The sequence below is a fragment of the Ranitomeya variabilis genome, chromosome 2, assembly GCF_051348905.1.
Source record: "Ranitomeya variabilis isolate aRanVar5 chromosome 2, aRanVar5.hap1, whole genome shotgun sequence".
Lineage (NCBI taxonomy): Eukaryota > Metazoa > Chordata > Amphibia > Anura > Dendrobatidae > Ranitomeya > Ranitomeya variabilis.
The window spans coordinates 149,741,993-149,766,691 of NC_135233.1; the positions used below are offsets into that span (position 1 = coordinate 149,741,993).

A 24,699-nucleotide genomic window follows, 5' to 3' on the forward strand; every position below is an offset into this window, starting at 1 on the left:
AAACAGAATTCCAATTTTAAAAAGGCACCTCAATTGACAGAAGAAGAGTAACCCCCCCCACACACACACACACGCACACACAGCTGTAGATATGTATGACATGTTAAGGGTCTTTTCATGCCTCTGCATGATTTTGTGTGGCTTTTTCTGGTTTTGCAGTTCAGCCCCATTAACTTGATGAATCAATTCAGATATACTATTCTGGTAGGTAATCTTTTCATGCTATTACATTTGCCAAACTATGGATTAAGGAGCTTAGATTTGGGTATTGTATTGCCCATAATATTCACTTTTAAAGGGAATCTGTCACCTAATTTTGGCCCTATAAGCTTCGGCCACCACCATCAGGGGCTTACCTACATAATTCTGTAATGCTTTAGAAAAGCCCCCAATGTAATCTGAAAGATAAGAAAACAAGTTAGATTATACTCACCTGGGGGGGCGGTCCGGTCCGATGGGCGTCGCTGGTCCGCGTCCGGCGCCTCCCATCTTCATATGATGTCGTCCTCTTCCTTGCTGCTGTCTCAGCTCCGATGCAGGCGTAATTCTCTGCCTTGTTCAAGGCAGAGCAAAGTACTGCAGTGCGCAGGCGCCTGGAAAGGTCAGAGCGGCCCTGCGCACTGTAGTACTTTACACTGCCCTCAACAGGGCAGAGAATTACGCCTGCGCCGCAGCTGAGACAGCAGCAAGGAAGAGGACGACATCATATGAAGATGGGAGGCGCCGGATCCGGACCTGCGACGCCCATCGGACTGGACCGCACCGGACCGCCCTCCCAGGTGAGTATAATCTAACTTGTTTTTCTTCTCTTTCAGGTTACATCGGTAGCTTATCTATAGCATTACAAAATGCTATAGATAAGCCCCTGATGGCGGTGGCCGAAGTTTATAGGGCCAAAATTAGGTGACATATTCCCTTTAATCGATTTGGGGTACCACAGATCCGCAGTCAATATTTAATATGCAGGTCAAATAGCAGGATGAGAATTTTTACTTATTGGTTCTGTTTCTGTGTAAAGAAATAAAAACGGAAGGGAGGCTTACTCGCCAACACCAGGTCACAATATCAAAGCACTACAGGATGCTGCAGACGCCCATAATAAAGGCGGGGGCAGTGTAGGTGCACAATACTGATGAAACAAACACTCACACGCCCTACCGTTCATGGAGGGGATGTTTGTCTAGTATTATAAATACACACAGGTGAGGCTTGTATAGGGCACCAGTCCCACAGATACATGTGGAGCACAGTGTCTGGCTTACAGCTTGTTAGTGACTCCCATACTAAGAGAACAGCCGGGCTGCCCAGCATTGTATATGTGCACCCCACTGGGCCAGGCAACCCAATTTACCCAGCACTAAAAGGTCTGACTGCATCCTGCATAAAAATGGAAAAATGTCTAATAAAAAATTATAAAATGCATGCGGTATTAGTTGAGATTTCGGCCAGAATATGCAAACTTGCAACCCAAGTCAAAGGTCCTCAATGTTTGGTGAGTCCCTACTAGGGTTGAGCGCAACGGATCGTTCATTTTCCAAAGTCGCCGACTTTTGGCAAAGTCGGGTTTCGTGAAACCCGACCCGACTCCAGCGATCTTGGCGCCAAAGTCGCATTTTGTATGACGCCTTCCCCGCCATTTTTTCAGCCAATTAAGGAGTGCGGGCAGCGTGATGACATAGGTTCTGGCCTGGTTTCTGCAGCGTCATAGAGTTATATCACCGTTTGGGCTGCAGTGATTTCCGCAGTCAAACACAACACATGCTTTGCACGGAGGGGGGGGGGAGAGAGAGAGAGAGAGAGAGAGAGATAAATATGAATCCACATTGACTTGCATTGGATTTCGTGTTCCGGTCCGGAACCCGACTTCACAGTAGAATCGGCCGATTTCACGCGATCCGACTTTCGAGAAGGTCGGGTTTCACAAAACCCAACTCGACCCTAAAAAAGCAAAAGTCGCTCAACCCTAGTCCCTACATTAAGCTCAAAACCAACTCACTGACAGCCGTCATGGTCATTTCTCCATTATAGCCTGCAGTGATTCCTGAAGATATTATTTTTAACCCCTTAATGACTGCCAATACGTCTTTTAACTGACCTGCGATATAAGAGAATAGCATCCCCATACAGGTGACAATCCAGCAGCTGTTGGCTGGACACTATAGCTGGCAATTTGCTGCTTCAGGCACAATCAGTGTTGTCACCGTCCAAATCTGTTTAACCCCTTAGATGCTGCTGTCAATAGTGACTACATCATATAAATGGTTAACAGAGTGTGGGGGCTTCCTCTTTATCCCAATTGGTGCCCTGAGATCATGATTGTGTGGTCCGGATGTTTGCCATGGCAATTCACGACCAAATAGTGGCCTTAGAGTCTGTCGGCTGTAGTAACCTGTTCAGAAGTTAGCAGCATTTAGGTGGTAAAAATACATATTTTCATTTCTGTCACGCCAATTTGCATTCATTCCTGAAAATCACCTGAAGGGATAATAAACTACCTGACTGCAGTTTTCAATATGTCAGGGGGTGCTGTTTTTAAAACGGTATCAGTTTTCGGGGTTTATAATATATAAGTCCCCCAAAGGCACTTCAAACATGGATAGGTCCCTAAAAAAGAAATTTTGTAAATTTCCTTGAAAAAATGATCAATTGCTGCTACATTTTTAAACCTCCTAAAATGCTAACAAAATAAAAGAACATTTTACAAATGGTGCTGATGTAAAGCAGACATGTGGCAAATGTTATTTATTAATGTTGTCCTGTGGTATGACTATCTGGATTAAAGGGATAATCATTCAAAGTTTGAAAATTGCTACCGTATATACTCGAGAATAAGCCGAGAATTTCAGCCCATTTTTTTTAGGCTGAAATTGCCCCTCTCGGCTTATACTTGAGTCATACCCAGGGGTCGGCAGGGGAGGTGGAGTGGCAGCGGTCTAAGCATACTCACCTGCTCCTGGGGCGGTCCCTGCTTTCCTGGCACCGGCAGCTTCTTCCTGTAGTGAGCGGTCACATGGTACCGCTCATTACAGTAATGAATATGGAATCCACTCCCATAGGGGTGGAGCCGCATATTCATTACTGTAATGAGCGGTACCATGTGACCGCTCACTACAGGAAGAAGCTGCCGGCGCCGGGAAAGCAAAGCAGGTATCGCGCCAGGAGCAGGTGAGTATAAGCAGTGCGCGATATTCACCTGCTCCCCGTTCCACCGCTGCCGGCCGCCGCTGCGTCTTCTGCATCCTCTGCAGTGACGCTCAGGTCAGAGGGCGCGGTGACGCGATTAGTGCGCGGTGACGCGATTAGTGCGCTCCGCCCTCAGCCTGAGCAGTCAGTGCAGTGGACGGGGAACGTAGCGGCGGCTGGCGGCGGTGGAACGGGGAGCAGGTGAATATAGCAAGTGCCGGGGGCCTGAGCAACGAGAGGTGAGTATCGCAACAGCATAAGGGGCAAATGACTGTATGGAGCATCTTATGGGGCCATAATCAGCAATATATGGGGCATTACATGGGGCAAATGTCTGTTTGGAGCATCTTATGGGGCCATAATCAGCATTATATGGGGCATTACATGGGGCAAATGACTGTATGGAGCATCTTATGGGGCCATAATCGGCATTATATGGGGCATTACATGGGGCAAATGACTGTATGGAGCATCTTATGGGGCCATAATCAGCATTATATGGGGCATTACATGGGGCAAATGACTGTATGGAGCATCTTATGGGGCCATAATTAGCATTATATTGGGCATTACATGGGGCAAATGACTGTATGGAGCATCTTATGGGGCCATAATCAGCATTATATGGGGCATTACATGGGGCAAATGACTGTATGGAGCATCTTCTGGGGCCATAATCGGCATTATATGGGGCATTACATGGGGCAAATGACTTTATGGAGCATCTTATGGGGCCATAATCGGCATTATATGGGGCATTACATGGGGCAAATGACTGTATGGAGCATCTTTTGGGGCCATAATCAGCATTTGTGCAGCATTAAATGGGGTTTATTTTGTATGGAGTATCTTATGGGGTCATCATGAACTGTATGGAGCATTATATGGGGCTCCTGATTCAATATGGATATTCAAAAGCACTTAACCTACTGATGTCTCAATTAATTTTACTTTTATTGGTATCTATTTTTATTTTTGACATTTACCGGTGGCTGCTGCATTTCCCACCCTAGGCTTATACTCGAGTCATTAAGTTTTCCCAGTTTTTTTGTGGCAAAATTAGGGGGGTCGGCTTATACTCGGGTCGGCTTATACTCGAGTATATACGGTAATTTTTAACATTTTTCTTAAATTTCTGATTTTTTTTTTATAAATAAACACAAAAGATATTGACTTAAATTTACCATTATCATAAAGTATAATGTGTCATGAAAATCACTGGAATTTCTCAAAGCGTTCCAGAGTTATTACCACATAAAGTGACACTGGTCACAATTTAAAAATTTGGCTCCGTCATTAAGGGGTTAATATTTTTCTTCGATTTTCTCATACCATTGTGAAAGCATATCTGCTCTTTGTCATTTGTTGGTTCTTTTTTATCTGTTAAAAGGGTGTAACGATGAGCCAGAAGGGAGATCTGCTCTATGCGAACAGACTAATGTCCTTGTCGCATACACACTTATGTAAAGGGGTCACCATGTAAAACTATTTTATCTTTACTCCAGAGTAAACGCCTGTCAGCCTGCAGCTTCCACCTACAGAATCAGCAGATTGATGGAAGTGAGGCTATCGGCTAAGCTCTGGACAATACAATACTTTTAAACCGTGGACTATGCCAGCATCGATTACCTTTTGTTGCTGCTGATTGTTTATTTCTGTTTCGAGAAGTTATTTACTACTTGAGTGATATTTAGTGCAACACCATGAACATTGTAAAAAAAATGGTCCAATATGTTGCTAGTTATTCTGCTGATACACATTGGCTAAAAATAAAATAAAAAAACTTTTTTCTTGGTTCTTGAATTTCATGTTGTCTTTCTGCATTTCTTTCTATTTTGTGGTTGACTTTAAGATGCTGGAAGTAAGATTGCTTTATGAAATTGGTGAACTAGAGTCCCCGGAGATTGAACAAGTGCCAACACCCAGTGGACCTTCTAACTCCCAACCCATAGCGCTTCAGTCTCACCCATCCACAAGCAGCAGTTCATCTGATGGGATTCGTGACAATGTACCCTGTTTAAAGTAAGCATTATTTTATGATTTTTTTCATGGCATTTCAAGTGTACTAGCTAAATCTAGATCTCGGGATCTGTGGAAGTGCTGCGTGCGCGAAACAGCTGTCATCCTGTGGTCAACATGATCTCCTTGTCCATTTCGCATATGTCCTAATAAAGTCTTATCTGTTTTATCGGGCTTGGTGAGTGCAAACCATTTTTTTCTTTCTCTCTGGATTTCAAGCACTTTTTTGGTTATGCACCCGAAGCGCCCGTGAATGGAGTAGGTGGTATGGGTACTGGCATAGCAGCTTAAGGCACGCTGATAGGTGATCGCAGAAAGCGGCAGTGCAGGTATATAATTTTTTTTCTTTTTTCTGGACATTACTAGCTAAATGTGAGCCTGCACAGAGGACTGACTTCATTATTTAGAGAATATGGATTTTTGTTAATTCGGTCTGGTTTAAAATGGTGTCCTAGGCTTTGTGGTACCTTGATTATAAGGCTCACTCGGAGATCATTGATGAGGTGAAAGATTTGAAGTGGTCAGTGTCCTTTCTTTGCATAAATCAGTGGTACAGGCAAATATAAGATACTTTACACTACAATTTATTAAAGAAATATACTTTTATCCACTTATGAGATACTAATCTTATATTTCCTCATGAATGTTCATCATTCTCTAAAATAAAAAAAAACTACCAAAATTTGTCTTGGACAAGACGAACTGCAATCTCTCAGAGGTTTTAGATTACATCGGAATATTTAAAGGGGTTGTCCACTACAACCCATTCTCGATTTGAATGTTTGTGCTGATAAAATAAAAACACACATACTCCCCTCCCTTGTTCCCGGTGCTGTCATACGGTTGTTGTGCCACGTGAGCCCGGTGCCTAGTCAGCGCTGCCGTCACTTACCCCTCCTTTGGACAAATCAAACATCAAGAGGAAGTCAGACAACAGCTGCAGCCCTGATTTCCTGTGTTTAATACGTCCAAAGGTGAGGGACAGTGACGCCAGAGCTGATTGGGCACCGGGCTCACATGTCATAACAGCACAAGAGCCATTAAAAGCTTTGAAGAGCGAGGTGCAGATTAAGAGATCGAGAAATACTAGTTTTCTCACCTCAAACCTAAAATTCACAGCTACTCTATTCCGTAATGATTTACGACTGTCCTGCGTGCTGCTGCCTCTATATGTGTGCTACAAACAGGAGAGCAGGAGTCCCTGAGGCTATGTACACACGTTGCGGATTTGCCTGTGGAATTTTCTGCGCAAAATCTTCCTCTCTTGGCCGAAAACACAGTTGAAAATCCGCGCGTATTTGATGTGTTTTTGATGTGGATTTTCATGCGGATTTGTCTGCGTTTTTGTAAGCTAAATAAAGATCTATTATTTAGCCAAAATTATTATTTAGCCGGCACTCGTACCGGAGCGTTCAGCTGCATGGAAATACATGCAGCCGCACAGTCTGGTCCCAAGTGCCGGCTGCAGTGTCCGGTATTGAGGTGCGAGTTTCTCGCAGGTGTTACCCCGGCCTTAAATGCAATATCTCTTTAATTTTTTTTTTTAAGCCCAATTTTCCTAACCAGAGAGGGAAAGCCAGCGACTGGGGGCAGATGTTTATAGCCTGGTAAGGGGGTAATACACATGGAGCTTCCCAGGCTATTAATATCTGCTCAAAGCTGTGTACTTAGCCTTTACTGGCTATTAAAGTAGGGGAGCCCCCCCAAAAAATGACGTGGGGTCCCCCTATAATTAGCCAGAAAATGCTCTGCAGACAGCTGTGGGCTGATACGCTGATATTCATAGCCTAGGAAGGGACCATGCATATTGCCTTCCCCCCCCAGCTACAAACACCAGCTCTCAGCCTCCCCAGAAATGGCGCCTCTCTAAGATGTGGCAATTCCGGCACTTAGCCTCTCTCTTCCCACTTGCCCTGTAGTTATTTATGAGGTTTATGTCACCTTTCTATTATAAGGTGACATCAAGCCCGGTTTAGTAATGGAGAGGTATCAATAAGACACCTATCCATTAATAATCCTATATTTGTTAAGGGGTTAAATAAAGACACAGCCAGAATAAAATATTTTAATTAAGTAAAACACCACACAGTTTTACCATTTTATTTTTACTCCTAATCCATGCGACGCCCTCGAACTCCTGTAATAAAATAAAATAATAAACCAACAGTATACTCCCTGTTCCGATGTAGTCTATTTAATAACAAGTGTCCCACAACGATCTCCCATGTAGAGCTGTCACATCGGGAGATGTGACCGCTCTACAGGGCTTCTGATGACACACTGACTGGAGATGATACTTCCGCAGTGTAGGTCACCGGAGTTCATGCTGTCACTTTACAAGTGACAGGACGAACTCTGGTGACCTTTAGGCGGCAGAGTGATACAGTGTGGGAGGATCACCTCCGGTCACTATATCACCGAAGCCCCTGTAGAACGGTCACATCACCCGACAACTGAAATTTAGTGAGGGCCTGTAGTGTGAAACATGTGAAAAATGCAATAAAATGCCAGATGGCATATTCTGAGCAGTCTCCTGAAGTAAAGGTATGCTTCAAGTCCATATAACATATACAGTGGCATGTAAAGTTTGGACACAATTGGTCAAAATTACTGTTATTGTGCACATTTAAGTAAGTTGACACATTTCCTTTGTATTTTAGGCAAAAAAAGTCATTTTTTTTACATTTTAAAAACTACAGAATAGAAAATGAGCCAATACAAAAGTTTGTGCATCCTTGGAGATTTATGTGTTCTGGTAACTTTGACCAATGTTTCAGGCCTTAATTAGCCTGTTAATGTTATGGCTTGTTAACTATCATCCTTAGGAAAGACCAGGTGATGCAGATTTCCCAGCTCTATAAGGGTATGTTTCCACGTTCAGGAAACGCTGCGTGTTTGACGCTGCGTAGAGCCGCAGCGTCAAACACGCAGCGTCCAGATGTTACAGCATAGTGGAGGGGATTTCATGAAATCCCGTCTCCACTATGCGTTAAACGATGCATGCGGCAGACCCGCGGAATCGGACATGCGGCGCGTCTTTTCAGAACGCAGCATGTCCTTGCAATGCTGAAACAACGCAAGAACAACGCAGGTGACCTGCCAGTGACCTCAGGTGCAGATTTTACCTGTGTAAAATCCTGACCAAATCCTGATGCAATCCTGAACGTGGACACATACCCTTAAAACCCAGACTGCTTCTAAATAAAAGGGCACAGAATTTCAGAAAAAGAAAATCTCGCCAGCCATTAACCCCTTAACCCCCAGAGCTTTTTTTGGTTTTGTGCTTTCATTTTTCGCTCCCCTCATTCCCAGAGCCATAACTTTTCTATTTTTCCGTCACTATGGCCATGTGAGGGCTTATTTTTTGTGGGACGAGTTCTACTTTTGAATGACACCATTGGTTTTACCATGTTGTGTACTAGAAAACGGGAAAAAATTCCAAGTGCGGTGAAATTGCAAAAAAAAGTGCAAACCCACACTTGTTTTTTGTTTGACTTTTTGCTATGCTCACTAAATGCTAAAACTAATCTGCCATTATGATTCTCCAAGTCATTACGAATTCATAGACACTAAACATGTCTAGGTTCTTTTTACCTAAGTGGTGAAAAAAATTCCAAATTTTGATTAAAAAAAAAACAAATTGCGCAATTTTCCAATACCCGTAGCATCTATTTTTTTCGTGCTCTCGGGTTAGGTGATGGCTTATTTTTTGCGTGCCGAGCTGATGTTTTTAATGATAACATTTAGGTGAAGATACGTTCTTTTGAGATATATATATATATATATATATATATATATATATATATATATATATATATATTTAGATTTAGATTTTTGTTGCCTAAAATTCAGAGGACATGTGTCATCTTTAACTTTAGGCCTTTTGGAGATCATTTAATCTTCAGCTTGCCTAACTGTTCACAATAATAGTAATTTTGACCAGGGGTGCCCAAACATTTACATGCCGCTGGATGAATTGTATGAATGCTAGTTGTCAAAGTGATAGTATAAAATGCGTATGAGCACAATTGTATATTAATCTACTCTAGACAAGTATGTAATGTGCATTCAGGCATTCATTCCACAATGTGGATTGAGTTTTGTGTGTCTACTGAGGAATCCAAGCGACTATTTCTAAAAATGGTCTGAGAGGATAAAAATGTTAAAAAAAATAAATAAATAATGTGCATTTTGAGTATCATCATCGGGGTAAAAACTATTTGATTCACAATTGATACAAATTGTGCCTGATCATATGTTTAATCAGCTTATCAAGAAGTATAAAATATCACATTTATGATGTTGCTGCTCATTTTGGATTTATCTGATATGAAAGAAATTTCCATTTTACAGGGTCAAAAGCACTCCATTAAAGCAATCTGCTGGCTACCAAGTAGAGCTTGTAATACAACTTGTGTGGGTTGGTGGAGAACCTCCGCAGCAAATAACCAGCCTAGCTGTCAATTCTGCTTATGGTCTGTAAGTATATTTTAATTTCTTAAAGTCCATGAGCTTTATATACATAGGACTTCAAAAACTCTTGGAGTCTGTTTGGAAAACTTGAGCTGGGCTTAGAGATTTTTCTTAGAACTTTTTTCTTACTTTTTCACACTGCTAGTTTATATTCTGGAAAGTTAGAATGTAAAACCGTTATCATATCTTGATTATCTTGTTATTTTTATTGCAGTAGATGTGGAGACTTAGCAATAGAAGATATGTGACAGTTTTCCCCTTATTTTAGAGGGCAGTTCACATCAGGTTTTCCTTTTTTAGAGCCCACTTTTGAGATATAGGCTAGAAAGTTCCATGTGTACAAAGCAAATGTATTCATAGTTTGTCTATTTGTCAGGCCATTGTATGTTAATATACGGTAGATGTATATGTGTGTGGGTAGGTATGTGTGTATACAGGTGCTTGTCACAAAATTAGAATATCACAAAAATATTAATTTATTTCAGTTCTTCAATAAAAAAAAGTGTAACTCATATATAGAGTCATTGCAAACAGAGTAATGTATTTCTAGTGTTTATTTCTGTTAATGTAGATGATTATGGCCTACAGCCAATGGAAACCCAAAAGTCATTATCTTAGTAAATTAGCATAATTAACAAAAAACACCTGCAAAAGCTTCCTAAGCATTTAAAAAGGTCCCTTATTATGTTTCAGTAGGCTCCACAATCATGGGGAAGACTGCTGACTTGACAGATGTCCAGAAGGCAGTCATTGACATACTCCACAAGGAGAGTCAGTCACAAAAGGTCATTGCTAAACAAGCTGGCTGTTCACAGAGTGCTGTGTCCAAACATATTAGTGAAAAGTTGAGTGGAAGTAAAAAGTGTGGTAGAAAAAGGTGCACAAGCAACTGGGATGACCGCAGCCTTGAAAGGATTGTCAAGAAAAGGCTATTCAAAAATTTGAGGGAGATTCACAAGGAGTGGACTGCTGCTGGAGTCATCGCTTCAAGACCCACCACATAGACATATCCAGAACATGGGCTACAAGTGTCGCATTCCTTGTTTCAAGTCACTCATGACCAGTAGACAACACCAGAAGTGCCTTACCTGGGCCAATGAGAAAAAGAGTTGGACTGTTGCTTAGTGGTCCAAGGTGTTGTTTTCAGATGAAAGTAAATTTTGCATTTCATTTGGAAATCAAGGTCCCAGAGTCTGGAGGAAGAGTGAAGAGGCACACAATCCAAGCTGCTTGAGGTCTAGTGTGAAGTTTCCACAATCAGTGATGGTTTAGGGAGCCATGTCATCTGCTGGTGTAGGTCCACTGTGTTTTCTCAAGACCAAAGTCAGCGCAGCCATCTACCAGGAAATTATAAAGAACTTAATGCTACCCTCTGCCGACGCTTTTTGGAGATGGATATTTCATTCTCCAGCACGACTTGGCATCTGTCCACACTGCCAAAAGTACCAATACCTGGTTTAAAAACAACAGTATCGCTGTGCTTGATTGGCCAGCAAGCTCGCCTGTCTTTAACCCCATAGAGAATCTATGGGGTATTGTCAAGTGGAAGATGAGACAACAGACCCAACAATGAAGATGAGCTGAAGGCTGCTATCAAAGCAACCTTGGCTTTCATAACACTTCAGCAGTGCCACAGGCTGATCGCCTCCATGCCACGCCGCATTGATGCAGCAATTGATGCAAAAGGAGCCCCGACGAAGTATTGATTGCATTTACCGAACATACATTTCAGTAGGCCAACATTTTGGATTTTAAAATAATTTTCAAGCTGGTGTTATAAGGTATTCTAATTTACTTAGATAATGACTTTTGTGTTGTCATTGGCTGTAAGACATAATCATCAACATTAACAGAAATGAACACTTGAAATAGATCATTCTGTTTGTAATGACTCTATATGAGTTTCACTTTTTCTATTGAAAAACTGAAATAAATTAACGTTTTGACGATATTCTAATTTTGTGAGATGCATCTGTATATATACAGTGGGGGAAATAAGTATTTGATGCCTTGCTGACTATGTAAGTTTGCCCACTGACAAAGACATGAACAGTCTATAATTTGATTGGTAGGTTAATTTTAACATTAACAGATAAAATATCAAAAATAAAGTCCAGAAAATCACATTGTATAAATTATATAAATTTATTTGCATTTTGCCGTGAGAAATAAGTATTTGATCCCCTACCAACCATTAAGAGTTCTGGCTCTTACAGACCAGTTAGATGCTCCTAATCAACTTATTACTTGCCTTAAAGATCGTTGTCTTACATAGTCACCTTTATAAAAAGACTCCTGTCCACAGACTCAGTCAGACTCTAACCACTACGACATGGGCAAGACCAAAGAGTTTTATAAGGATGTCAGGGACAAGATCATAGACCTGCACAAAGCTGGAACGGGCCACAAAACCATAATTAAGATGCTGGGTGAGGAGGAGACAACTGTTGATGCAATAGTAAGAAAGTGGAAGAAATGCAAAATACCTGTCATTCGACATAGAACTGGGGCACCATGCAAAATCTCACCTTGTGGGATATCCTTGATCATGAGTAAGGTGAGAGATCAGCCTAAAACTACACAAGAGGAACTTGTTAATGATCTCAAGGCAGCTGTGACCACAATCACAAAGAAAACCATTGGTAGCACGTTGCGCCATAAAGGTTTAAAATCCTGCAGTGCCCGCAAGGTCCCCCTGCTCAAGAGTATACATGCGCAGGCCTGTCAAAGGTTTTCCAATGAACACCTGGATGATTCTGTGAGTGATTGGAAGAAGGTGCTGTGGTCAGATGAGACAAAAATTGAGGTCTTTGGCATTAACTCAACTCACCTTGGGAGGAAGAGAAATACTGCCTATGACCCAAAGAACACCATCCCCACTGTCAAGCATGGCGGTGGAAACATTATGTTTTAAAGGTGTTTCTTTACTAAGAGCACAGGATGAGTTCACCCCATCAATGGGAGAATGAATGGAGCCATGTACTGTAAAATCCTGAGTGACAACCTCCTTCCTTCCAACAGGACAATAAACATATGTCGTGGCTGGGTTTTACAGCAAGACAATGACCCAAAGCATACAGCCAAGGCAACAAAGGAGTGGCTGTAAAAATAAAAAAATTAAAAAAAGCACATTAAGGTCATGGAGTGTCCCATAGAAAACTTATAGAGGGTATTGAAGCTCTGATTTGCTAAGCAATAGCCTCAAAATCTTAATGATTTATAGATGATCTGCAAAGAGGAGTGGACCAAAATTCCTTCTGACATGTGTGCAAGCCTCATCAACTACAAAAAACATCTGATTGCTGAGCTTACCAACGGGGGTTTTGCCACCAAGTATTAAGTCTTGTTTGCCAGAAGGATTAAATACTTATTTCTCACTGCAAAATGCAAATAAATTTATGTAATTTATACAATGTGATTTTCTGGATTTTATTTTTGATATTCTATCTCTCAATCTTAAAAATAACCTACCCTTAAAATTATAAACTGTTCACGTCTTTGTCAGTGGGCAAACTTACAAAACCAGCAAGGGATCAAATACTTATTTCCCCCACTGCGAGTGCGTGTAGATAGATAGATAGATAGATAGATAGATAGATAGATAGATAGATAGATAGATAGATAGATAGATGGATATCTCTAATGAAGGAGGAAGAGGAACCATATATTCTTCCGGGGGATGAAGAGTACTAGCAGTGCAGTATGTGAACGAATGCCATAGGCTGGAAGAAACACAACCATGATGAAATCAAACTGTCCACTTAGGAAGCAACACTGTTTGACACATGCTGTTGTGCAAATGCAATAGACAACAGATGGAAATTATTGGCAATTATCAAGACACTCTCAATAAAGGAGCGGTTCTCCAGGTGGAGACCACAGGCCACATCTCAGTACTAATGCTTTCTGGCTGATGCTTTGGTCACTTTTGAATGTTGGTTGTGCTTTCACTCTCGTGGTAGCATGAGACGGACTCTACAACGCACACAAGTGGCTCAGGTAGTGCAGCTCATCCAGGATGGCACATCAATCCGAGCTGTGGCAAGAAGGTTTGCTGTCTGTCAGCGTAGTGTCCAGAGGCTGGAGGCGCTACCAGAAGACAGGCCAGTACACCAGGAGATGTGGAGGGGGCTGTAGGAGGGCAACAACCCAGCAGCAGGACCGCTACCTCAGCCTTTGTGCAAGGAGGAACAGGAGGAGCACTGCCAGAGCCCTGCAAAATTACCTCCAGCAGACCACAAATTTACATGTGTCTGCACAAACGGTTAGAATCCGACTACATGAGGATGGTCTGAGTGCCTGACGTCCGCAGATGAGGTTGTGCTCACAGCCCAACACCATGCAGGACGCTTGGCATTTGCCAAAGAACACCAGGATTGGTAAATTCGCCACTGGCGCCCTGTGTTCTTCACAGATGAAAGCAGGTTCACACTGAGCACATGTGACAGACGTGACAGAATCTGGAGACGCCGTGGAGAGCAATCTGCTGCCTGCAACATCCTTCAGCTTGACTGGTTTGGCAGTTGGTCAGTAATGGTGTGGGGTGGCATTTCTTTGGAGGGCCGCACAGCCCTCCATGTGTTCGCGAGAGGTAGCCTGACTGCCATTAGGTACCGAGATGAGATCCTCTCTTAGTGAGACCATATGCTGATGCGGTTGGCCCTGGGTTCCTCCTAATGCAGGACAATGCCAGACCTCACGTGGCTGGAGTTTGTCAGCTGTTCCTGCAAGATGAAGGCATTGAAGCTATGGACTAGCCCGCCCGTTCCCCAAACCTGAATCCGATTGAACACATCTGGGACATCATGTCTCGCACCATCCACCAACGTCACGTTGCACCACATACTGTCCAGGAGTTGGCGGATCGCTTTAGTTCAGGTCTGGGAGGAGATCCCTCAGGAGACCATCCGCCGCCTCATTAGGAGCATGCCCAGGCATTGTAGGGAGGTCATACAGGCACGTGGAGGCCACACACACTACTGAGCATCATTTCCTTGTTTGAGGCATTTACACTGACGTGGGATCAGCCTGTAACTTCATTTTCCACTTTGATTTTAAGCATCATTCCAACTCCAGACCTGCGTGGGATATTAGTTGTGATTTACATTGATCATTTTTAGGTTTTATTGTTCTCAACACATTCCACTATGTAATGAATAAAGATTTACAACTGGAATATTTCATTCAGTGATATCTAGGATGTGGGACTTTAGTGTTCCCTTTATTTTTTTGAGCAGTGTATATCTATCTAATAGAATGAAAAAATCAGAACAGCACCACTCAAATACCTCAATAATGTGCACGCTTGTCCAGCCAGCAATCCAATGGCTTCTTATAATAGAGTAAAAAAGGGGAAAACGGCACAAAAAGTTGAAAAAAAAATGGACTTAATCCGCTGCCAAAAGTACCAATACCTGGTTTAAAAACAACATTACCACTGTGCTTGATTGGCCAGAAAACTTTTCTGACCTTAACCCCATAGAGAATCTGTGGGGTATTGTCAAGAGGAAGATGAGATACCAGACCCAACAATGCAGATGAGCTGAAGGCTGCCATAAAAGCAACCTGGGCTTCCGTAACACCTGAGCAGTGCCACAAGACTGATCGTCTCCATGCCATGTCGCATTGATGCAGTAATTGATGTAAAAGGAGCCCCGACCCGACCATGTATTATGTGCATTTACTGAACATACATTTCAGTAGGCCAACATTTCGGATTTTAAAATCATTTTTTCAAGCTGGTGTTATAAAATATTCTAATTTACTGAGATAATGACTTTTGGGTTTTCATTGGCTGTAAGCAATAAACAGAAATAAACACTTGAAATACTGTATATCACTCTGTCTGTAATGACTCTACCATATATGAATTTCTCTTTTTGTATTGAAGAACTGAAATAAATTAACCTTTTGATGATATTCTAATTTGGTGAAATACACCTGTGTGTGTGTGTATGTATGTATGTATATGTATGTATATATATATATATATATATATATATATATATATATATATATATATATATATATATATATATATATATATACACATATATATATATATATATACACACACACACACACACACACACACACACACACACACACACACACACACACACACACATACATTAGATGGTGGCCCGATTCTAACGCTTCGGGTATTCTAGAATATGTATGTATATAGCAGCCACATAGTATATCGCACAGCCCACGTAACATAGACAGCCATGTAGTATATAGCACAGCCACGTAGTATATAGCACAGCCACGTAGTATATAACACAGCCCACGTAATATATTGCAGCCACGTCGTTTATAACAGCCATGTAGTATATAGGAGCCACGTAGTATATAACACAGCCCACGCAGTATATATCACAGCCCACGTAACAGACAGCCACGTAGTATATAGCATAGCTATGTAGTATATAGCAGCCACTTAGTATAAAACACTGCCCACTTAGCATATAGCACAGCCGCTTAGTATATAACACAGCCCATGTAGTATATAGCACAGCCCATGTAGTATATAGCACAGCCCACGTAGTATATAAAACAGGCACGTAGTATATAAAACTGCCCACGTAGTATATAACACTGCTCATGCAGTATATAGCACAGCCCACATAGTATATAACACTGCCCAGGTAGTATAAAACACTGCCCACACAGTATATAGCAATATGGGCACCAATATCCCCGTTAAAAAAAATAAAAAATAAAATAAAAAATTGTTATATACTCACCATCCGGCGGCCCCCGGATCCAGGCGAGGCATTCAGCGATGCTCCTTGCGACGTTCCGGTCCCAAGAATGCATTGCGGTCTCGCGAGATGATGACGTAGCTGTCTTGCTACAGCGCTACGTCATCATCTCGCAAGACCGCAATGCATGGTGAGGAGCGGGAAAGGCCCCGTAAGGTGAATATATCACGATTTATTTATTTTTTATTATTATTTTTAACATTAGATCTTTTTACTATTGATGCTGCATAGGCAGCATCAATAGTAAAATGTTTGTCACATAGGGTTAATAGCAGCGTTAACAGACTGCAGTACACCTCATTATGCAGTCGGTTTAAGGGACTGCTACAACGCTATGTAGGTGGCGGGCGCTGACTGGGGGGGGGAGTATGGAGCGGGCACTGACGGCAGGGGAGTAGGCAGCGGCCGCGACCAATCAGCGACTTGGGATTTCCGTGACAGACAGACAGAAAGACGGAAGTCACCCTTAGACGATTATATAGTAGATACACACACACACACACAGTTGTGCTCAAAAGTTTACTTACCCCAGCAGAATTTTTGCTTTCGTGGCCTTTTTTCAGAGAATGTGAATGATAATGGCACGTGGCTGTTTTAAGATGCACAATAAGGAGGCACTTGAAGAAAAATTAGCTGCATGGTCAAGTTGCCAGAATAAAGCCATTTACTGCGCAAATGCCACAAACTATCTCTCCTACAATACGCAACACAGCAGAGAGACAAGCTTCAAAACTTCTGGAACAAGTGATGAGACCAAAATGTAACTTTTTGGCCAAAACCATAAACGTTACATTTGGAGAGAGGTCAACGAGACCTTTGATGAAAGGAACACCATTCCTACTGTAAAACACGGAGGTGGGTCGCTGATGTTTTGGAGATGTGTGAACTACAAAGGGACAGGAAACTTGGTCAAAGTTGAAGGAAAAATGAATGCAGCACGTTATCCGCAAATACCGGAGGCAAATTTTCATTTATCAGCCTGGGAGCTGCGCATGGGACATACTTGGACGTTCCAACATGACAACGATCCAAAACACAAGGCCAAGTCAACTTGGCTACAGAAGAAAAAAGTGAATGTTCTGGAGTGGCCATCTCAGTCTCCTGACTTCAATATCGAGCCACACTGAGGGATCTCAAGCGCGCAGTTCATGCTAGAGAGCCTAGGAATTTACAGGAACTGGAGGCTTTTTGCCAAGAAAAGTGGGCAGCTTTACCATCTGAGAAAATAAAGTTTAACGTCATCTACAACTACCACAAAAGACTTCAAGCTGTCATTGATGTTAGAGAGGGCAATGTACAGCATTAAGAAATGGGGTATGTGAATGGGGTATGTTCTCATGAACTGCAGCCTGGGAACTTTTTCCCACGCTCCAGGTCATATGAGGACATCCACCAGGGGGTGCATCACCGCGACTGAAGGAAATGTAGGTCAATGACCTACATTTCCTTCATTCGCCGGGGAATTACAAGCACGAGCACAGCTGCATTTGCAGGGCTCCTGCTTGTAAATTATTTTAACCCCTTCAGATGGATTACCTCGTGGGACGTGACGGGTCAGCAGAAGGTATGTATATTGTGGGTTTATTGTTTTGCCAAGCGAGGGTCTGCAAATGGATTGAGAGAGCAATAAAATATTAAAACAACCGCTGTGTGTATTTCATTAAAATACTTTTAAATCATGTGTGTGTGTGTTTTTTAATCCTTTCAAACAATTGGATTAATAATGGATAGGTGTCACAATTGACGCCTCTCCATTATTAATCTGGCTTAATGTCACCTTACAATAGCAAGGTGGCATTAACCCTTCATTACCCCATATCCCACCGCTACACGGGAGTGGGAAGAGAGTGGCCAACTGCCAGAATAGGCGCATCTTCCAGATGTGCCTTTTCTGGGGTGTCTGGGGGCAGATGTTTTTAGCCACGGGGCAGCCAATAACCATGGACCCTCTCCTGGCTATTAATATCTGCCGTCAGTCACTGGCTTTACCACTCTGGCGGAGAAAATTGCGCGGGAGCCCACGCCAATTTTTTCCGCCATTTAACCCTTTATTTTAGCAGCTACAGCGCCCAAATTTTGCATACACACTACTAACATTAGTAGTGTGGAATATGCAAATAAAATGGGGATATGAGATGGTTTACTGTATGTAAATCATGTCTCATATCATGTCGGGTTTGGGAAGGAGAAATGAAAAGCCGGCAATTGAATTACCGGCTTTTCACAGATATCGCGCTGTAGTAAATATAAATACAGACTATATATATATATATATATATATATATATATATATATATATATATATATATATATATATGTCTCAATGACATGTGTATATATATATATATATATATATATACTGTATATATGTTTTCCCGAACATTTGAGCACATAAATCCATTAGATGTCGGTTTTGCAAGCCTGCAAGAAAATATCGCAGTACTGATGCCATACGGATTACATACGGAGGATGCCATGCGCAAAATACGCTGACACACCCTGCCTACGGATCACTATTTTGGGAACATTTCTCCGTATTACGGCTGTATTACGGCCGTAAAATACGGACCGTATTGTCTTACGCCGAGTGTGACGCCGGTCTGAAAGTTCAACAGAGATTATGGCCATTGTATCCCGTTGTACCATATGCATATTCAGTGTGCGGTATACTGTATGGAGATCTTTCCAAAGTGTACCTTGACATAAGTTATGTCATATGACACTTTCAGATTGTAGCACTGTCTAAGCTGCCTTCCAATATGTGCGCTTGAACTTGAATTTATAATAGGCTGCTTGGTGTTTGAAAGGAAAGACGGCTCCATCAAGCTGACACATAAGTCCACAGTAATTATTTTGGGTTATCAGTAAGCCGGTGCTGGTCAGAGAGGAGCTTGCTTGTAATTCATCTTAATGAGTGATGTGTGGAGCGGTAGATAGTGTCAGGGAGCAGAGCGGCCTTTTTAGGCACAGATTTAAATCCCTTTTCTAGCAAATGGCTTCTTTACAGCCCATCTGTCTTGTCACTTTCTAATTGACTGATTTGTTTGCTGTATTGAAAGAACTACTGAACAGAATCCAACAGGGTTGGAAATAATCTTATAATGTTGCTTGGTAAAACTAGTGATTTTCATGTATTTTATACATGATCTTGGCAAAGAACTCAACAATACTGCTCTAATGACCTTTTTACGTTAAGATTATTTATGAAATGTGCAACATTACTTTGCAAAGACAAATGAAATCCACCATAAATAAATTAGTATAGCATGAATACGAAAATGTTTTTTTGTTTTTTTTACTGCTTCTGTAGTAAGACTTTGCGGGACTTTCATCTTTTTAAAATTAAAATGTTTACATGTGGCAAAAATGAATGAGAATATATCTGAGCTATCGTAAGGTACTCCAGAATAGCTTAATTTTCAAAAATCACAATTCCCTTACATTTGTCCAACCTCATCCACATCTAGCAGTGCCGGTCTTTAAGATAGTTACACTCTTGGTCTCATACAGTGTTTGACAGCACTTTTTTTTTTTTTTAATTACGGTACAAAGCAATTATCAAATAATTTCTATTTGATTTACAGATGATCTAACAAAGCCATGGCAATTGAAGTTTAAACATCATGATTTTTATTCATTCATGTAAAATCAAGATAGATAATTATATTGACATTTCTGAGGGAAAGTAATAAGTCTGTTACCAAGATATTGCATAAAATATATTTTGCATCTGTTTTTACATCAATATTGTGTCTTGATGTTTTTATCTTTAAAAATGCATTGTATCTTTACCCCTTTTTCCCTTTTCCTTTACCTACTACTTCATGGTTTTATCTTTCCTATCTATCTTTACCTTGGTCTTTCCCTTTACTTTCCTACTCTTCCTTTCACCCTTTTCTTTCTTTTTCTATTCCCCTTTCATTCTCTTTAATCCTCTCCCTTCCCTCTTCATTATTTCCCTTCTGTCCATCCTTCTTCCCTTGCCCTCATTGTTTTCCTTTAGACTTTCCTTTAATTCTTCATATTTTAGGTTATTAGTGAAGACTTAGTTTATTGCTATATTTTTGTTTTTATTATTCCAACTGTTACACTAAAAATGTAAAAGTGTAATCCTTTAAATACGGTACATATTTTACATTGTGCCCCCCTTACCTTCTCCAATTTATGTTACAAAAAAAAAAAAATCCCCCTAATACAATGAATTTTTGTATAAATATTTTTTTGTTTGGCTCACTTAAAGAGAATCTGTAAGCAGGATTTCACCCCCAAACAATTCATATGTGCATTTAGCTCTTTCACAGACCAGTCGAGCAATACCTTTACATGGCCAGCCCGTTCTTACAGTAGTGAAAAATCGTCCCTATTCATAATCCAACGTCAATTCCTCCTGCTTGACTGGTAACTTTCTGCCTGAAGGCATATAGCATAAAGGCTGTCAGTCAAGCAGGAGGCAGTGGCACTGGGCAGGGAATAGAGCTGGGGTGACGTAGGCATCAGATCTATAACCTCATTTTCATGTCACTGGCAATTGGCAAAGCAAATTTCTCTGACCGAGGAATGGATTAAATTGGCCATATAAAGGTATAGCTGGACTTGTCTTTAAAAGAGCTACATGCATATATAATAATAATAATCTTTATATAGCGCCAACATATTCCGCAGCGCTTTACAGTTTAACAGTTTCATATATATCATATATTCATATATATCTATAGTTTGGGAGTGAAGTCCTTCTGAGAGATTCATTTTAACATCTCAGTGTTAATATTGTAACCTGAAAGTAATTTTGTAAATAATTAGCCTTCCAAATCTTATAATATTATTGCTAGCATTATTTGCAATGGTAACCAAGTATTCCTCTTATTTGTTCTGTCCCTGATGGTAGTCACTGGGTTTGAAAGAGACTCTATAAAATCTGCAAACAACTTCTGTAGAATGTAGCAGAAAAAAAATCTGAAAATACAGCCGATAGTATATTCTAAAATATTTTTACATTTTTTTATTTTCCCATTTTTAATCTCAACTTTCAGAGTAGTATTCGGAAACTGTAATGGTATTGCAATGGTGGACTACATTCAGAAAACCGTGTTGTTAAACCTTAGTACAATCGAATTATATGGCTCAAATGACCCATACCAGAGGCAACCACGTTCTCCACGCAAAACAAGGCAACCGTCAGGAGGTAAGGAGCCCGCACTGTTTGCACAATATGTAATCTTTGGGTTTCAGCTATTTGCTGAACTAGAGAGAAACTGTCAGTAGGACCAACTCTCCTAAGCCATTTATATGGGCATGCAGGTCTTAGGAAGTTGAATAAAACAATACTTTGTCTGTGGTCTGATGTCTTATTACAGAGAAATCATTGTTTTTCTTAATTTGTAATGAGCAGTAAAAATCTTTGTGCCAGACTTAGATCTCCATGAGAACCTGCCTCCAGAGGTTATCTTACTGAAAGAGGACATGACCAGTGTGAGACATGTAAAGACTGACTGTCTGATCTCCTGATCTACATATCTCACCCTGGTAATTAAAAATAAGCCCTGGAGGTAGATTCTCCTGCAGATCCCTGTCCAGCCCAGAAATCTTAAAAGCTCATTTACATATTAAGAAAAACATGGATTTCTCTAGAATAAGACATTATTATTATTATTATTATTTATTTATATAGCACCATTGATTCCATGGTGCTGTACATGAGAAGGGGTTCCATACAAGTTACAGATATCACTTACAGTAAACAAACTAACAATGACAGACTGGTACAGAGGGGCGAGGACCCTGCCCTTGCGGGCTTACATTCTACAGGATGATGGGGAAGAGACAATAGGTTGGGGGTTGCTGCAGCTCCGGCGTTGGTGAGGCAGTAGCTCCAGTAGCGGTGAGGAGGCAGCAGGGTCAGTGCAGGCTGTATGCTTTCCTGAAGAGAGAGGTTTTCAGGTTCCGTAAATTAAATGAAATTGTAGAGATTGAGGTATCATTTTATTCATCTTTCTATGACTTGCTTGCCATAATGACTGCTTTGGAAGGTTGAACCCACTGACAGATTACCTTTAAGGGTATGTTTCCCCGTGCCGGATTACATCCAGATTAGCTGTGGATTGAACGCTACATACAGCTGCAGAGTTCAACCCGCAGCGTCCAGATGCAACAGTAGAGTGGAGGGGATTTTATGAAATCCCGTCTCCACTATGCGTGCGAACATGCATCTGGCGGCCCTGCGTTTACGGACATGCGGCACGTCTTTTTAGAACGCAGCATGTCTGTTTACCTTGTGGCGACGCTCCGTCGCCGCAAGGTAAATCACAGGCCCTATATGTGGGGTGCGGAGATTCCGGATGTGTGCAATGAACACATCCGGAATCACTGTGCATACAGAAGGGGGCGGCACTTTGGGCGAAGCGGGTTTTCCGCTCCGTACAAAGCGCCGTCATTACAGACCGTGGACACATACCCTAATGCAATTTAAGATGAGATGTCACATGTAACGTTTTCTTTGAGCATAAAATATATCATATGTACTAAAACAAGTGTAATATATTTAATATTGATATTTTCATTTCTTGTAATATTTTTCATGTGTGATGTTTCCATAATCAGGTTTATGGCACAGATGAAGCTATTTGCAATATCTCGGGATGAGAACAGCTGCTCTGTGTGTAATACACATATATAATGATCTGTCAATACAGACAGGAAGTGGCACTCGCCTGCATTTTAAAAATGTATTTAGTCAAACAGCCGAATCCCACTAGCTTCTCTGCAGTCTGTTTTTTAATAGCGAATAAATAAATACATTTTTAAGTGGCTGATGAGTGCCCCTTTCCTCTCTGGATTGATATACTGCAGTAATCTATGCTAAGCTGAGCACCACGAGGTCCATTTCAGCTGTATGGCGAGTCCTGTATCACCTTTGCACCTTGGGCGTTTTGATTCCACAAAGCGATCTTTTTTGCGCCATATTAGACTTGAATATTATAATGACACCCTATTTATAGTTTACGTTACTCATTAAGGAATTGATAGCCATGAGGAATTGGGTCACTTGTATATTCCATCCATTATTTTTGCTATTTAATCTGAGAGCCGTATAATGTAGAGGCAGAGTGGGTGATTCCAAGGATGTGTCACTAATTAGGCTGTGTGCTGTAGTCTTAATACAATCAGTTTTTTATAACCAGATGATTATAACTAGAGGACTAGGTCTCACGTGCTGGACAGTCAGGCTAATCTGTATAACCACGCCCCCATCACTGATTGGCAGCTTGCTGACAATTTATAGAGTAAATAGGAAGCTGTCAATCAGGGGTGGGGTTATACAGAGCTCAAAATTTTGAGAACTTTTGCATCTACAAAAGAGAAAACGGGGATTCTTTCAAAACACCACAGAGCAGTCCAGTCAGTGATACGTCACTGGAATCTGCCTCTTCATCATGCTGCTCTTAGATTATGTTGCAAAAACTTGAAGACAGATTGCTAATTATCAATCCGTTTCTCCTAACATTTCACTTAGTGTAATTTATGGTTTAAATTACTCTCAGCACAGATTTATGCTTTAATGAGCATGAGCTGAGGCATGTGAAAAGCATTTAATTACACTGTGTTTTGTAGTTGATGTCAGATTTGATTCCTTGTCTCTTGAAGACATATCTTGTACATATGCCTCAGTAGGTCATATGGACGTCATAGAGGCAGCTGCCATCCTAAATGGCCACCATATAATACATCTGCTAATATCTGGCTATTCATTAATTTTTCTGGCAGAATAAACTGTTGACTGTGGAGTGGAGGGAGTATAAATATAGATATACATGAGGGGCGTTCATTAAAGATTTTCCCCGACCCACTTCCTGTGGACTGAGAGCAATGAAACTTGGCACAGTTATTAGTCCTTCACCACATAGCTGCCGCCTAGGTACACACACCTCTCCCATCTATTTAAGCAACTGTAAGCCCCTTGCTTGTAGAAGTCAGCAGGTTGCTCCAAAAGCCACGTTGTGACTTCAGAAATCAGAGTCTCATCATCTGGAAAATGCTTGTCCTTCAAAAATAACTTAATTGCTGGAAAGAGGTGGAAATCCGATGATGCGAGGTCGGGTGAATAAGGGGGATGCGGTCGAATTTCAAAGCCACAGGAGCATGCTTCCATTAGGGCAACATGTGAGTTGTGAACTGGTGCATTGTAGTGATGAGTGAATATACTCGTTACTCGAGATTTCTCGAGCACGCTCGGGTGATCTCCGAGCATTTTTTAGTGCTC

The 24,699-nt window shown here is 41.3% G+C and overlaps 1 protein-coding gene across 6 annotated transcripts in view; it reads left to right on the plus strand.

Annotated features, from left to right (window-relative positions):
• The window catches only part of STXBP5 (syntaxin binding protein 5), a 533,536-nt gene that overhangs the window by 416,727 nt on the left and 92,110 nt on the right, over positions 1-24,699 (plus strand). For all 6 annotated transcript variants that reach the window (XM_077283080.1, XM_077283076.1, XM_077283078.1 and 3 more), the window contains 3 exons: positions 5,036-5,205; positions 9,556-9,681; positions 21,473-21,624. In XM_077283080.1, coding sequence (XP_077139195.1) covers positions 5,036-5,205; positions 9,556-9,681; positions 21,473-21,624 — 448 coding nt within the window. The remainder of the gene's footprint in view (positions 1-5,035; positions 5,206-9,555; positions 9,682-21,472; positions 21,625-24,699) is intronic.